This window comes from Dama dama, chromosome 25 (assembly GCF_033118175.1).
Source record: "Dama dama isolate Ldn47 chromosome 25, ASM3311817v1, whole genome shotgun sequence".
NCBI lineage: Eukaryota > Metazoa > Chordata > Mammalia > Artiodactyla > Cervidae > Dama > Dama dama.
Window position 1 is genome coordinate 22,672,906 of NC_083705.1, and position 16,259 is coordinate 22,689,164.

Here is a 16,259-nt window from a genome sequence, read left to right on the forward strand (position 1 = left end):
TAAGTTAAAATAAGCAAAGTGACAATATACAGCCTTGACGTACTCTTTTTGCAATTGGGAACCAGTCCATCATTCCATGTCTGGTTCTATCTGTTGCTTTTTGCCCTGCATACAGATTTCTCAGGAGGCAGGTAAGGTGGTCTGAGAGTATTCTCCACTCTTTAAGAATTTTCTACAGTTTGTTGTGATCCACACAGTCAAAGGTTTTAGAGTCGTCAATGAAGCAGAAGTAGATGTTGTTTTGGGATTCTCTTGCTTTTTCTGTGATCTGACGGATGTTGGCAGTTTCATCTCTGGTTCCTCTGCCTTTTCTAAATCCAGCTTGAGCACCTGGAAGGTCTCAGTTCACATACTGTTGAAGCCTGTCTTGGAAAATTTTGAGCATTACTTTGCTAGCATGTGAGATGGGTGCAATTGTGTGGTAGTCTGAACATTCTTTGGCGTTGCCTTTCTTTCGGATTGGAATGAAAACTGACCTTTTCCAGTTCTGTGGCCACTGCTGAGTTTTCCAAATTTGCTGGCATATTGAGTGCAGCACTTTTACAGCATCATCTTTTAGGATTTGAAATAGCTCAGCTGGAATTCCATCACCTCCCCTAGCTTTGTTTGTAGTGATGCTTCCTAAAGCCCACTTGACTTCGCATTCCAGGATGTCTGGCTATAGGTGAGTGACCACAGCATCATGATTATCTGGGTCATGAAGATCTTTTTTTGTATAGTTCTTTTGTTTATTCTTGCCACCTCTTCTTAATATCTTCTGCTTCTTTTAGGGCCATACCATTTCTGTCCTTTATTGTGCCCATCTTTGCATGAAATGTTCTGTTGGTAGCTCTAGTTTTCGTGAAGACATGTCTAGTCTTTCCTATTCTGTTGTTCTCTATTTCTTTGCATTGATCACTGAGGAAGACTTTCTTATATCTCCTTGCTATTCTTTGGAACTCTGCATCCAGATGGATATATCTTTCCTTTTCTCCTTTGCCTTTAGCTTCTCTTCTTTTCTCAGTTATTTTCAAGGCCTCCTCAGACAACTGTTTTGCCTTTTTGCATTTTTTTCTTGGGGATGGTCTTGATCACTGCCTCTTGTGCAATGTTACAAACCTCTGTCCACAGTTCTTCAGGAACTCTCTCTATCAGATCTAATCCCTTGAATCTATTTGTCACCTCCACTGTATAATTGTAAGGGATTTAATTTAGGTCATACCTGAATGGTCTAGTGGTTTTCCCTACTTTCTTTAATTTAAGTATGGATTTTGCAATAAGTAGTTCATGATCTGAGCCACAGTCAGCTCCTGATCTTGTTTTTGCTGACTGTATAGAGTTTCTCCATCTTTGGCTGCAAAGAATATAATCAATCTGATTTTGGTATTGACCAGCTGGTTATGCCCATGTGTAGAATCGTCTCTTGTGCTACTGTGGTTATCTGGTCATTAAGACATCTTTTTTGTGGTTATCTGGGTCAGTAAGACATACACAGTTCTTCTATGTATCTGTGCCCTCTTTTCTTAATCTCTTCTGCTTCTGTTAGGTCCTTGCCATTTCTGTCCTTTATTGAGCCCATCTTTACATGAAATGTTCCCTTGATGACTCCAATTTTCTTGAAGAGATCTCTAGTCTTTTCCATTCTATTGTTTTCCTCTATTTCTCTGCATTGTTCATTAAAAAAGGCCTTATCTCTCTTTGCCATTCTCTGGAACTCTGCATTTGGCTGTTCTTTCTAAACATTTCCTATTTTCAAGATTAGACTTTCTCTAGCTGCATTTGAAAGGCAAGACAGATACTAGCCAAAAAAGCAGACACTGTGGAAAGAAATGGAAGAAAATAGGATCTGCATGGAGGTATTTCTGTTTGGCATCCAGAGGAATCAGTCTTCTGGCTCCTGCAGGAGGAGAAAAGGACTAACCACTAACCACATTCTCTTCAGCACAGAGTGAGCCTTCCAGCTGTGTTGATGAAGAAGCTGTTTTGATGGCGCCTCCCCTGGTAGACCTTTTGCACACATGTGTATACATGGGTCTCTCAAATGGCATTTGCTCCTCTAGTCCTGCCCTGGGTTCTCTACTCTCCATACAGCAACCAGGTTGAAGGAATCTTCCCAAACAGCAAATGAGATTATAATACCTTCTTTCTTCGATGTCTCCCCATTGCTTTTAGGGTAAATCTCAACTCCTTCATATGGCTCAAAAATATCTTGTGTGAACTGGCTCCTGCTTACCTCTCCAGCCTCATCTCTTTCTTTCTCTTAGTTTAAGTTCCAGTCATACTTAACATCTTTTAGTTCTTTGCAAAGAGTTTAAAGACTTCTCATATACTATTCTTGTCTAGCCATGTATCTCCTCACTAACCCTCAAAGCTCAGCTGACAAATCATTTTCTCAGGGAAGCCTTTCTGGATTCTTATGCCATATTAGGTCCTACTCTGATACATTTACATAATTTCCTGTATCTAACCTGTCATAATGCTCATCCCCTTTTGTTGGTATTACTTGTTTAACTGCCTTTCTTTCTGATAGCTCAGAGAAGATAGGGATGTTTCTGCCTTGTTTACCACCAATTACAGTGATGAGGACATGGTAGATTTTTAATAATTATTTACTAGGAGGAAGAAAGAGAAATGCAAGAATAACAGTGATCCTTAACATCTTTTGGTAATACATTCAGAGGACTTTGTGACTCCATGAAAACAAGTTAATAAAGCACTTTTCTTAATTTCATTTGATGTGCCATTTCTTTTGAAAATTGCACATAAGTTAGTTCTCTGTAATTATAATTTCCTATACCTGAATTCTCGTTGAATTTTCCCTATGATTATTTTCACGCTAGGCACTGATGCGTGATCTTCCTTACCAGTAATTAGGTGTCATTTATAATATAGTTCCTGATTAGATTAATTTATTCAAACAGGCTTGGGCTTTTTAATTTACTTTTGCCTGTTTTATTTATATGCCTAAAATGATATGTTCTCATATATATATATATATATATATACGGCAGCACCAAATATAAATAATTTTGGTCTGCCCCCCTAGCTTTTCAACATAAAGGGCTGCTCAAGGGATCCATCTCATCAAGTGCCAAGTGCTGCATGGTGTTGACCCCCAAGTTGTTGAGCTAACTTCCTATCTTTTTTATTCTTGATTTCTGACAGTCTTCTTATATTACTAGCTAAAGATTCAGGAATTACTTTCAGTAAAGAGAGTTTGGCAATATTGTTTATGGTAGAAGTTAACTAGCAGACCAAGTGCCTTATTTATAGGCAGTATACTATTTCAAGCGAAGTTGGCTAGGCAGCAGGTGAGATGCTGAGCCCTTCATCATTTATAATTACGGGCTCACGATATTCACTTAACAAAGATTCTATCTGAGTGTCTGGTAATATGTGGTTTTACCAGGTTCCTGTGTTTAATTAGGGAGGACTTCCCTGGAGGTTCAGACAGAAAAGAATCTGCTGGAAATGACGGAGACCTGGGTCAATTCCTGCGTCAGGAAGATCCCCGAGGATACCTAAGGTCTATACCAGGCCCCCATGATTTAGGCTTCCTAGGTGGCGCTAGTGGTAAAGAACCCACCTGCCAATGCGGAGACCTAAAGAGACCTGAGATCAATCCCTGGATAAGGAAGATACCCTGGAGGAGGGCATGGCAACCCACTCCAGTATTCCTGCCTAGAGAATCCCTTGGACAGAGGAGTCTGGCAGGCTACAATGCATGGGGTCGCAAAGAGCCGGACATGACTGAAGTGACTTAGCACGCATGCACAAAGTTAAAATTTGAAAGTCTTAGGTTTTATACCTTTCTATCTGGAAAGAACTCTATCACCTGGATCTTTGCTTGAACGGCCAAGGTCCTGGTCACCTCACTGTATGTTAATATATCCTTTTTTCATTTTTAAGACGTGATGTTTTCCCTCATGTATAATCAAAATAGGTTCCGTTGACAACTCCTGCATACAATTAAAAGGCAATGCACTGCATATGAATTTTGGTTTGTGAAGTTACCTGGTCTTCCCGGGAAGTTCCTGTCTTTGCCTGCTGCTTCCTCAAAGCTTCATATTTTTGCTTTTCTCGTCTGTATTCTGCAACAGCACCATCTGGAGCAGCCTCTTCCTCTGAGGAATAATAGACTAGTTTTAGAATAAACAGTAAAAAGGCTGTATGGATTCATACTGAAGTCTATGAATGTCTATCGCTGAAGAGGAGATCAGAACCTGGGACTGCTTTTCCTCCATTTAAAAAAAGAAAACTCTTTCTGGCTTACTTCACTCTGTATAATGGGCTCCAGTTTCATCCATCTCATTAGAACTGACTCAACTGTATTCTTTTTAATGGCTGAGTAATATTCCATTGTGTATATGTACCACAGCACTGGGATGACCCAGAGGGATGGGATGGGGAGGGAGGTGGGAGGGGGGTTCAGGATGGGGAACACATGCAAATCCATGTTTGATTCATGTCAATGTGTGGCAAAACCACTACAATACTGTAAAGTAATTAGCCTCCAACTAATAAAAAACAACTCAACAAACAAACCAATAAACTCTACAAGCTCCACAATGATTTCCTAGAAAATGACTGATGTTAATTAAACAACCAATTTTAATGTCTTTATTTTATACTGTAGTATTATAGTTGTTCTCACTTGTAATTATTTGACTTTAAAATCACCTATCTCACCTTTAAAATAAGATATTCCTAAAATTCAGCAATACCATTTCATATTACTCCTTTGCCTTACAAGATATAGTCCTTCAATATTGGTTGATTTTCCAATTACTTGCCACTTCTGCTCCCCAGTTAAAACAATAACAAAACAACAACAAACAACTTTGATTTAATAGCATCATAGAATACATACATATCTAATAAAAAATCAGGACAGTTACCCAGAAGCAGATGAAAGTAATTTTTACTAAATTAGAAATGAGAAAAAAATAATTATGGATTTGATCCTGCAATAAATTCCATATAAAAATTAGTTAACATCTGGGTTCACAGAATACAGTGTTGCCTAAAAAAAAAAGTACCAATATTTTACAATACTTACATTTATATATATTAATGACAATTTGTGACTTAAGAAAAAAACCTATATCTTCTCATCTTTGGCTGACAAACCAAGATGAGCCAGCTGTAATCAAGAATGTCACAAACTGTTCTACTCAAGCCTTGGTTTGTTGCTTGCCTCTTTGTTACCTAGTTTGAGAAGCATAATTAATGTGTAATATACTAATAACCAGCCATTGTGTTCAAGAGATTATCTAGTTAAAAAAAATTTTCTTTTTTCTTAAAAAAAAAAAAGAAACAAGGAGTATTCTTATGGTTACCTAATATGATTTTGATGTCAAAGGGTACAAAGATTCAATCATGTGGGATAGGAAGGTTCTGGAGATTTAAGGTACAGCACGGTAAATACAGTTAATAATACTGTATTGTATACCTAAAATTTGCTAAGAAAGTTGATCACCACACATACACAAAGTGTAACGCTGTGAGGTGACGGATGATATATGTTAATTAGCTAGATTGTAGTTATCTAGTTCTTGGTAATTATGGTTTCTCTAGTTCTCGGTCTTCTGAGATTTTTAACTGTCTGTTTTTTCAGATGTGTTTCTTCTCCTCCTTTTTAAATTTCTAGCCAAAATGAACAAACAGCTTTACAATAGCTGTGAGATCAGCTGGTCTTTAGTTATATACATCTGTGATACCAGGAATAAGCCTGATAAGGTTCCATTTGGACTGCATAGAAACTGTAACTCAAACACTTCAACATGGTACACATAGCCAAATGCAATGATTATCTGCTACACAAACCCAACTGTGTGAAAAAATATGGTGAACTCTTATATTTCCTAATGGGGCACATTATATCAGTATAAAGCACTTCTATTTATAGTATGATCAAATGTTCACGGCACATTCATTTTTCATGTTTTTATTCCTCAGTACTATACTCTGAGTAATTTCCTTAGCTCTACTTTAGTTCACTAATTCTCTGTTTAGTTGTATCTAATCAGTTTTAAGACATAAACTGAGTTGTTGATTTTAATAATCATATCTTATAATTCTAGATATTCTTTCTCCTTTTCAAATTCGCCCATTTTTTTGATAGCCTAAGTTTTTTATTATGATTTTTATATATTTAAAAACTTCTTTATCTTAAACACACTTGTTATGTTTTATCTTCTGGGTTACTCCTGGGGTTGCTTTTGTTGTGGCTTCTGGCCCTCCGCACAGTGGTTCATCTCCGTGCGTTCCCTCATTTTTGATTCTGAGTGTGCCTACAGCTAGAGCTGCATCTCCATCATGCTCCTGAGGAGTCCCTGGCGCCCAGGATTGTGGCAGCATTGCTACAGAGAGCTTCTGCGTTTGTTTCCACCAGGAAGTTAAGGGGTTCCATTAGTGCACAGCCGTTTCCCCCAAGTTAATTTCCTGGCTTAGGATTTCTGTACTACATAGGTAGTGTACATTCAGACTTTATAGCTGTGCCTGGTAGCAGTTTAGAGTTTTGATTTTTTATGACAGACTTTTTTTTTTCCCTTCCATATATAGTTATGAAAAATGACGAGCTTCTTTGTGGACTTCCTGACCAGGAGGACAGTTTTTCTAGTTCCTTCCTCTCTTGATCCAAGACTGTATCTCTAAGTGTGATATTAAAACCGGAGCTTCTAGCTATCAGAGCCTACATCTGGTTTCAATATCCCCCTGGGCAACTACTGTGTCAATTTGAGCATTTAATGCTCTAGTTAGGCCTCCCCTTTGTTTCTAGTACCTAGGACTTTTCTTTTCTTTCTTGCCCCCTCTCTCTCATTTCCACTTTCCCTAACCCCCGCCGGCCCCCTCTCTGTCTCTTTGAAGCTTAGCTAAATATTTATTTTCTAGTTGGAGGATAACTGCTTTACACTGTTGCATGGGTTCCTGCCTTACAAGGTGAATCAGCCTTCTTTCTCGAGCCTTCCTCTCGCCCTGCCTCCACCCCACTCTCTGCGTCATCACAGGACACTGGGCTGGCCTGCCTGTGTCACACAGCAGCTTCCCGCTAGCTGTTTTGCACGTGGTAGTGGGTACACATCGATGCTACTCTCTCTCTCTCCTTCCCATGTTGTGTCCATAAATCCATTCTCTGTATTTGTGTCTCTATTCCTGCCCTGCAAATGGGTTCATCAGTACCATTTCCCTAGATTCCATATAGATTTAGCTAAGATTTAAATTGGGCTGGATCATATTTTATCTAGCATTCCTATATATTTGGAGAAACATGTTCTGTTTTAACTCAGTCCATGTGGCCAGAAGAAAAAGTAGCACATTCATGGCTTCTCTGGTGGCTCAGACAGTAAAGAATCTGCCTGCAATGTGGGAGACCTGGGTTTGATCCCTCACTTGGGAAGATCCCCTGGAGAAGGGAATGGCTATCCACTCCAGTATTCTGGCCTGGAACATTCCATGGACAGAAGAGCCTCACAGGCTACAGTCCACGGGGTTGCAAAGAGTCTAATATGACTAAGCAACTTTCACTTTCACTTTGAATGCCCCTGAATAAGCAAAAATTGAGTACTTGACGGGATGATGTTAGTGACATAAAACTATCTAATAAAATAGAAAAGGGGCTTGAAAAAAAATCAGTTTCTTTAAGTACAGAGTGCTCCATGTCTAATACCATTCTTAAAAATCTTAATATATGCTGGATAATTTATAAATAATAATGCAATATGACAACTATTTGTAATTAACTGAAATCTCAACAAAATGTATGCTAAATAGGAATGAAGAAAGGGGGGAAAAAAGAACATTTACTAAATACCTACTATATGTTAGGTACCATGCTAAGGTTCTTTGATTCTTCATGAAGAAAGCATCCATAAACCTATTTTACAAATTAGGAAACAGGGTTAACACCACAATTCAGTTCAGTTCAGTCGCTCAGTCGTGTCCAACACCACAATTAGAATATACTAAAGCTGTAACTTGAACCCAAGTCTCTCTGATACTAAAATCTCATACTGTGCCCTACTGTCTTCAATTAAAAGTTCAGTTCAGAAAACAAAACTTAATGTGTTCCCACTGTATGCCTGACACTATAAATGATATCTAAAGTAAACACGATATAGACTTTTCATTCTAGAAAGTAATCTGATGGGTAAAGTAAACATAATATATGTAAAAATAGTTAAGAAATCAAGCCACTGATTATAAGTATTATGTTGATGATTCTTGGATAGACTCTTAGCCACCAAGAGAGGGTTTAAAGCTTACCTATGCTATTGTTGTTGTGTTAGTCGTTCAGTCATGTCCAACTATTTGTGACCCCATGGACTATAGCCCGCCAGGCTCCTCTGTCCATGGGATTTCCCAGGCACGAGTACTGGAGTGGGTTGCCATTTCCTTCTCCAGGGATCTTCCCGACCCAGGGATTGAACCTGGGTCTCCTGCATTGCAGGTGCATTCTTTACCACCTGAGCCACCAGGGAAGCCATTACTTGTGCTATAGTGTTAGAGTGAAAAAAAGTGTGAAAGTGAAGTCGCTCAGTTGTGCCTAACTCTTTGCGACACCACGGGCTATAGCCTGCCAGGCTCCTCCGTCCATGGGATTGTGCAGGCAGGAATACTGGAGTGGTTTGCCATTTCCTTCTCCAGGGAAGCCTGCATAGTATCAGAATAACAAAATTTAAATATATTAGTGACCTCCAAGATAATATTAGAAAATATATTTAAAAGGGTTTGGTGACAAGAATGTCCAACATCACTATAACCATCAATTTACTATTAGAGCATCAGTTTATTAGAGCACCAGAACTTAGCTAGTGTCCCATGTGGATTAGAAGCAGAACTTGGGCTAAAACTTATGTTCTGACTCTGAGTTTTAGTGACATTAATACTGTACTTTCCCCCCTGTGTGTTATAAAGAATGTCTCTAACTCTTCCCTAAGAACTAGTCAGAAACATAATTTTTGTTCCACTTGACTCTCTTCATTACAAAACTATTTTGTTCTGAGCAGAAATGGGTGATGACTACTGGTTACTTAGCTAATGAACCAATGGTATCCATCTACAAATCTCACTTCATAGATAAAAGGGCTTATACCTTCTACTGTCTCAGTATTAGAGCTCAAGCAGCTAAAAGCTTCAAGTAGGTGCATATTCATCCATTAAAAAAAAAGTTTATTAAGTGATTATTATGTGTTAGAAACTGTTAATAAAGCTACTTATGATTTTAAATAGCCTTCCCCGATGGCTCAGTGGGTAATAAGCCATCCTGCAGTGCCTGCAATGCAGGAGACACAGTAGATGCAAGTTCATTTCCTGAATCAGGAAGATCCCTTGGAGAACGAACAGAAACCCACTCCAGTATACTTGCCTGGAAAACTCCATGGACAGAGGAGCCCAGTGGGCTGCAAAAAGTTGGACACGACTAAGCGACTAAGCACGCACGTGATTTTTAAATAGATCTAGACCCACTATTTCAAGGAAATATTTGAAAAATTCCTATAATAAAAATTTTTATATAAATAAAGGTGATATGTTAGTGATAATAGTAAACAACATCTGAAAAGGGACAGACTTTAATGAATATGAATATGGAAAAATACCAAAGTTACTAACATCTAATTGTATCTCATCATACTGGAAGCTACACAGTATGTTTTTATCAAATTTTATATATTCCTTAAATTAATTCTAGGAAAAGCACCAGACTTAAAAATAGCTAACATGATGCAAAAAAAGGAAAATAATAAATAACATGGTAGCTAACATTTCAAGTACCAAGTGCCAGATACTGGTACCTTGAATTACTTGTTTAATCCTCATAAACAACATATTATTAACCCATTCTGCTGATAAGGTAACTAGGGCAGTGAGAGGTTAAATAACTTATCTAGGGGATTATAAACATGGGAATAAAAACCACGCAGTCCAGCTCCAAAGTACAATCTCTTAACCAGTGTGGTTATTTTTTCTTCATGTCTGAAACAAAAGAAAACTTAGAAGATATTCCAATTTGACATAAAAAGGCATCATGTCATCATACTGGAAGTGTCCTGATGAAATATAAAGTCCTACCAAAACAGGTCTTGAATTCCTCCTGGACCATAATAAATAGGAACTGGGATATGCCAAACAGTGGGGTTAATGAAAATAATTTCCATCTAAAAAGAGTCCTTATGGCTTTTCTTGATTCCCCTTAATTAATTGTATATTTCCCTCATTTGAATTTTTAAACACTTTGTAGCTTCTCACTTAACTATATCCTAATTTTCTTTGTACTGCCCCTTCAGCTATAAACTCAAATGGCAGGGACAGTGCCCTGATTGCGGGCTAGTATACTCCTTGCATATAGTACGTATTCAATAAATAGAAACTGAATGGACAAATAAACAGTGTGCTCATTTTTAGATCTTAAATTACAACAGTGTCCATGGTTGCCTTGTGGCTCTTGCTGGATGGAATGGCTCCTTGAGGGCCTTGTAGGGGTTTGGGGCCCCTAGTGTACAAACATTTTCTCAATAGATAGCTGCCTAATTAAGTTGAGCTGTAAGGGGTTAGATAATTTCTGATGCTTATTAAACAGAGGCGAGAGGAGCAGAAGCCAACCTGAAGGCAGTTGTCCCTGATGAAGCCCTTGAGCACTGCGCTTTCTGGGGAGACTCTCTGTAAGAGCTACAGCCAATCATTGAAGCTTTATACTGTCTCCTTGAGGAGCTCCTGGGGATAAACTGCATATCTTCCACCTCAGTCAAAATGCCTGGTTTTTTGGTTTGTTTTATTAAGAAAATCCACTATAGAAATGATAACATTGGGAATATTCTGTGACATTAAAATGAGAGCTTACATGTAATATAGCCATAATTATAATCCACAATATTTATTTTTTGTACTAATTTTGTTTTAAAAATAACTGAAAGTGCTTAGATGATATCTTTAAAAGGTGATGAGAAGAAAACTGGTTTATCCAATGAAACTGCTAATATAAAAACTAATTCACAATAAAGAAATTATTTAATGGAGGTATCTATATTCACATTTATGAAGACTAGGCAGAAATTTAGGCAAAGACTGGGCTAAAAGTTTAATTTTTTCGGTACTATGTGCCAAAGTAAAAAATCTACAACTTATTAATTTCATTTAACCAATTTTTATTTTCAGTATATTTTTAATTCTACAAATCAAACAATGCTGGCTCCATCTGGTGGTCAAAATAAGCCTCTAGAACTTCACGAAAATTAGTCAAAAGTGATTAAATAATTTAGGTACTATGTGAAATACTATGCTTGAATATTGAATACTACACATTGAGGTATGCCTCAACATTGAATGTCAAATGGAATTATCTACATTTACACAAATTAAAAAATTTTTTCTTTCTCTGTTGTTCATCCTAGCCTCATTTCATCATGTTATTTTGGAGCTTAAAATAATTCTCCAAAGTAATATAGACTACCTTCCTCTGTGTTTTTCTATTAGATGATTTAAGAAATATAAAGGTAACACATTATAATTCAGTTAAATTTATCCACATTTTCAGACTGTATTCCATTTTATATTTCCATTTGGAATATAACTAGAACTATATATATATATATATATATATATATATTTTTTTTTTTTTTTTTCAATTTAGGCACTTCCAGAAGGGGTGACTAATGAATATATGACAGTTCATATCTAGGGGTCTGTATGTTCATATTCTACTAGTTATTAAATCTTAATTTTTAAATTTAAATTTAATACAAAAGGAATATGTGCTGAATCACAACATAAAATATTAACACTAAGAAGTTTTTGAACAGTAATAACTTGCTTATTTTACAGATGAGAAAACTTAGGTTCAGAGAGGTTAAATGGTTATGCTGAGAATATCAGAAACCAGATTTTCTGATAACCCAATGCCGTTTCCTCTCTCTATACATTGCTATGTGTACTTTTTCTTTGTAGTGCATAATCACTGCAGATGTATTTCATTACAGTCTAATAACCACACACCACTTTCAAGTATATACAGTTGTCCCTCAGTATCTGTGGGGAACTGGTTCTAGGATCCTCAACATCCAGACTAAAATCCAAGGATGCTCAAGTTCCTTATATAAAATGATATAGTATTTGCATATAAATATGCACATCCTCCCATCACCTTTAAATTATCTCTAGATTACCTAAAACATTTTGTGTGCTAAGTTGCTTCAGTTGTGTCTGACTCTTTGCAACTCCACAGACTATAGCCTGCCATGCTCTTCTGTCCGTGGGATTCTTCAGGCAAGAATACTCGAGTGGGTTGCCATTCCCTTCTCCAGGGAATCTTCCCGACCCAAGGATCGAACGAAACATGCATCTCTAACGTCTCCTGCATTGGCAGGCAGGTTCTTACAACAATTAGTACAATGTAAATGCTATTGTAAATAGCTGGTATACAGAAAATTCAAGTTTTGCTTTTTGAAACTTCCTGGAATTTTTAATCCGCAAATATAGTCTTCTCTTAGTAATTTAAAAAACTTGTTTTTTAAAGTCTCATGTATGTTTAGTCACTCACTTGTGTCTGACTCTTTGCGACCCCATGGACTGAAGCCCATCAGGCTCTTCCGTCCATGGGGATTCTCCAGGCAGGAATACTGGAGTGGGTTGCCATGCCCTCCTCCAGAGGATCTTCCCAATCCAGGGGTCAAACCCAGGTCTCCTGCACTGCAGGTGGATTCTTTACCATCTAAGCCACCAGGAAAGCCCAAGAATACTGGAATGGGAAGCTTAAGTTTCACTCCTTTCCAAATATGAAAGTTTGTCTCTTTTTTTTAGAGAGAGGATACTGATTGTCAAGTCTGTAATTCAAATAGCAGTCATGCTGGAAATAACGTATAGTCATACAGCACATAAATTAATTACCACAACACATATACTAAAAATCAATTCAAATAAAGTTAAATGAATTTATCTAGTAAATTCAGTGATAAAAGAACATAGATTGGTAAAGACAGGTTCTGAACACTAACCATTAAACTGATTTCAATTAGGCTTAATTGTCTTATATTTTACTAATAAACATTTTTAATTATATGACTATCTGATAAGCTTTTCATCAGATGCTTCTCCATTCTTATTAATAATGATCACAAGAAACAAATACAATATATACATGGTTACTGAGGATTACTGACGGGCATAAACGCCTTTTCTTCTGGGGGCTCCAGCTCCCCACCTGTTGGCTATAGCCTGTCCTCCTATTCACTTTTACCTTATTCTGCCTCATATGGACCTCAAGACTAGTACATGGTTGACTGATGTTGTCCCCAGACCCCTCAACAGAACACACTTTGTACTTCTCCAGATGGTACGACACACAATTCTTATAATTTGATGGACATTTTGACAACATCCCTATGTTGCCCTGTTATTCTGAATGTGGAACCTACAAATTATTAATACATACTCTGTGTTGTAGCAATAAGGAAAAAAATCCTGAATATTTAAAAATAAAAAGATTTCATAAAGTCAATCAAGGAGGATACTGAAGAAATAACTGCTATCTAAAATCTCCTGAGGATATGACTCCCCTAGCAAATTCAACTGTGCAGAATAACATAATTGCTAACAGTACTTAAAGGAGGATTCTATTATTTTGTAGTAAGCTCATGAAGTACTTTTCTCCAATTATGAGAGTTTCTAAACTGGTTCAAAATAGTCCTTAAATCATTTCATGTGTGGTATGACAGAGTCTTCCTGTCCTCTATGTGACCGAGGAAACAAACAGTAAAGTGGCTTCTAAAATACAAGTATGACTACTCCTACCAGCACCATCACCAGTGTTTAGGATCTAGCTTGTCTGAGATACTCATAACTCTGTGCTTGACTTCTCACCATAAATTTATGCTGTAACAACAGGAGTATGATCATCTCCATTTTATATATGAAGAAACAGAGGTTCAGAGAGTTTAAGTAATTTGCCCAAGGTTATATGGCTAATAAATGATAGAGCAAGAATCTGAAATTAGGGCTGTCAGACTTCAAAGTCCACGCTTTTTCTAGCCTATTACATGGCAAACCATTATGGTGGGGGCACTGTTACACATGAGGGTGAGGGAAAAAAGACAGTTGTGATGGTGTAGAGCTTATAGGCTGGAAAATGGACAAGACATACTCTTCAACTATGCGAAGGTGCAAATGACATACGAGAGGTCCTGATAAAGTAATTATGAAATTTATGCAGAGGAGGGAGAGGGAAAAACTGGGTGGTGGAAGTGGAAGCAGAACTGGGCCTTAAAGGAGCAATAATATTTAACCACCGCAGGTAGAAAAGACAACACAACCAAAGCACGAAAGCAACATAGTGCAGGATACACATGATGGAGAGGAGTAATATTTTGGGGAAATGAAGAATGGGTAAATAAAATTGGGAATAAAGAAAATAAGATAAAAATCTGATCATGAAAGGAATCTGAACTCCCTTAGGTGAAGCAAAGAGGAAGCCACAATTTATACCGTGCAGGTCACAAGTGTTTGTGAGCCTTTTACAAAATGAAATGAAGTGTGCTGAACCACCCTAGGTTGTTAAGTTATTTGAACTCATTTCTAAGAAGCTTTTTAAAAGGTATTTTCTTCTTATGGTACTAGTTTGAGTTAGTTGATAAAATTACAATTTCAAGTTTCCTGGCATCTACACTTCCCTAAATCAAGGAAAACAATGCATTTCCCATATTCAGTGATGAAGAGAGCAAAGGCAAGTGGGTAAGAGAGAGAAAGAGACAAAGAGAAACTGACTCCCCAGATCTTATTGGATTTCCCCCTAATTATTTTAGGAAGAAACTTTGAAAAATATCCTGGAAAAATACATTTTCCCCATCTATCAGAATAATCTAATTTAAATGTGAAAATATGTGCCATTACTTGAAAGGACCATACTCAATATTTCTGGCTCTCTTCACGGTCTCAGAATTTTTTTTTTTTTTTACCTGCCTAGACTGTTCTATAATCTGGTTCAGATTTTATCCATTCTTTCCAACCCCCATTTTTAATGATAGCTCTAACAAGGTACATTTAATGAAGTGAGAGTAGAAAAAAAGATGATCAAATTATGCTTCATCTGAAGTTGACTGTGTCCAAATATGCTTTCTGGAACCTGGGGTCAGAGGGTGAGTTGGATGGGGGTCATTTTATTTAATCTTAGTGGTAATGCTGTAAGTTATAGGCCAGTCCTCTGTCTGCTGATTCTGGCTTCAAGCTAACAGGTCATATTGCTTGTGGCTTCTTTTACTTTATTTTAAAAGGAAACAATGCTTTGCAGTTTTATAGTGGAAAGAATATTGGACAGAAGATCTGACTCCTCAAATCTACTGTTTAAGTTAGGGTGAATACTAAGTATCTTTAATACTCTGGTTTCTTCATTTGCAAAATGGACACAATACTTGTTTAATCTACTTCTCAGGACTGTTACAGAACTAAGTGTAATGAGTCATGTGACAGGATTTTGTAAACTATTCATGTTATATAAATATGAGGTATTATTATTTGGCAGAGAATACAGAATACCACATTTTATGCCTATAAGCTACTTTATAGTTATGGTTCCCTTCAAAGGACTAAATCTCAGTTGAAGAAGCAAGGAATAGATACAATATTTTTCATTCTATTAACATACTTGTTTGACTAAAAACATTTCTGTATATTAAATTATCTTTTCAAAGCACCAATAAAATTTAAACTTGGAAGAAATGTAGAGAATTCTTGTGATGTGCATTATCAGAACAATTTATATTTTTCTAAATTTAAATGCTCAGGTAGTATTCTTGTTATGAGGTTTACCCGTAATCCTGAATTTGCTTATGAATAAGCAGTATCTGCTGGCATGCTAATAGGATGGAAAATGCTTTGCTATTCCTACCTTCTGAACAACAACAACTGTATTCAACCTGTTTTGTTGTTCAGTCCCTAAGTTGTGTCCAACTCCTTGCAACCCCATGGACTGCAACACTCCAGGATTCCCTGTCTTTCACTATTTCCTGGAGTTTGCTCAAATTCATGTCTACTGAGTTGGTGATGCTAGCTAACCATCTCATCCTCTGCCGTCCCCTTCTCCTTCTGCCCTCAATCTTTCCCAGCATCAGGGTCTTTTGCAATGAGTTGGTTCTTTGCATCAGGTGGGCCAAAGCTTCAGCTTCAGCATCAGTCCTTCCAGTGAACACTAAGGGTTGATTTCCTTTAGGACTGACTGGCTTGATCTCCTACTGGTTTTCAACTGAGACCAATTTCAACTCTCCAACTGGTCTGAGAGTTGAAAGGACTCTCAA

General features: G+C 37.2%; 1 protein-coding gene across 3 annotated transcripts in view; it reads right to left on the minus strand.

Moving 5' to 3' along the window:
* CWC27 (CWC27 spliceosome associated cyclophilin) overlaps positions 1–16,259 on the minus strand; it is a 242,323-nt gene that overhangs the window by 53,306 nt on the left and 172,758 nt on the right. For all 3 annotated transcript variants that reach the window (XR_009690553.1, XM_061129697.1, XM_061129696.1), the window contains exon 12: positions 3,994–4,103. Coding sequence is in view for 2 of the 3 variants with exons in the window: in XM_061129697.1 (XP_060985680.1) it covers positions 3,994–4,103 (110 nt within the window). In the remaining variant the exon portion in view is untranslated. The remainder of the gene's footprint in view (positions 1–3,993; positions 4,104–16,259) is intronic.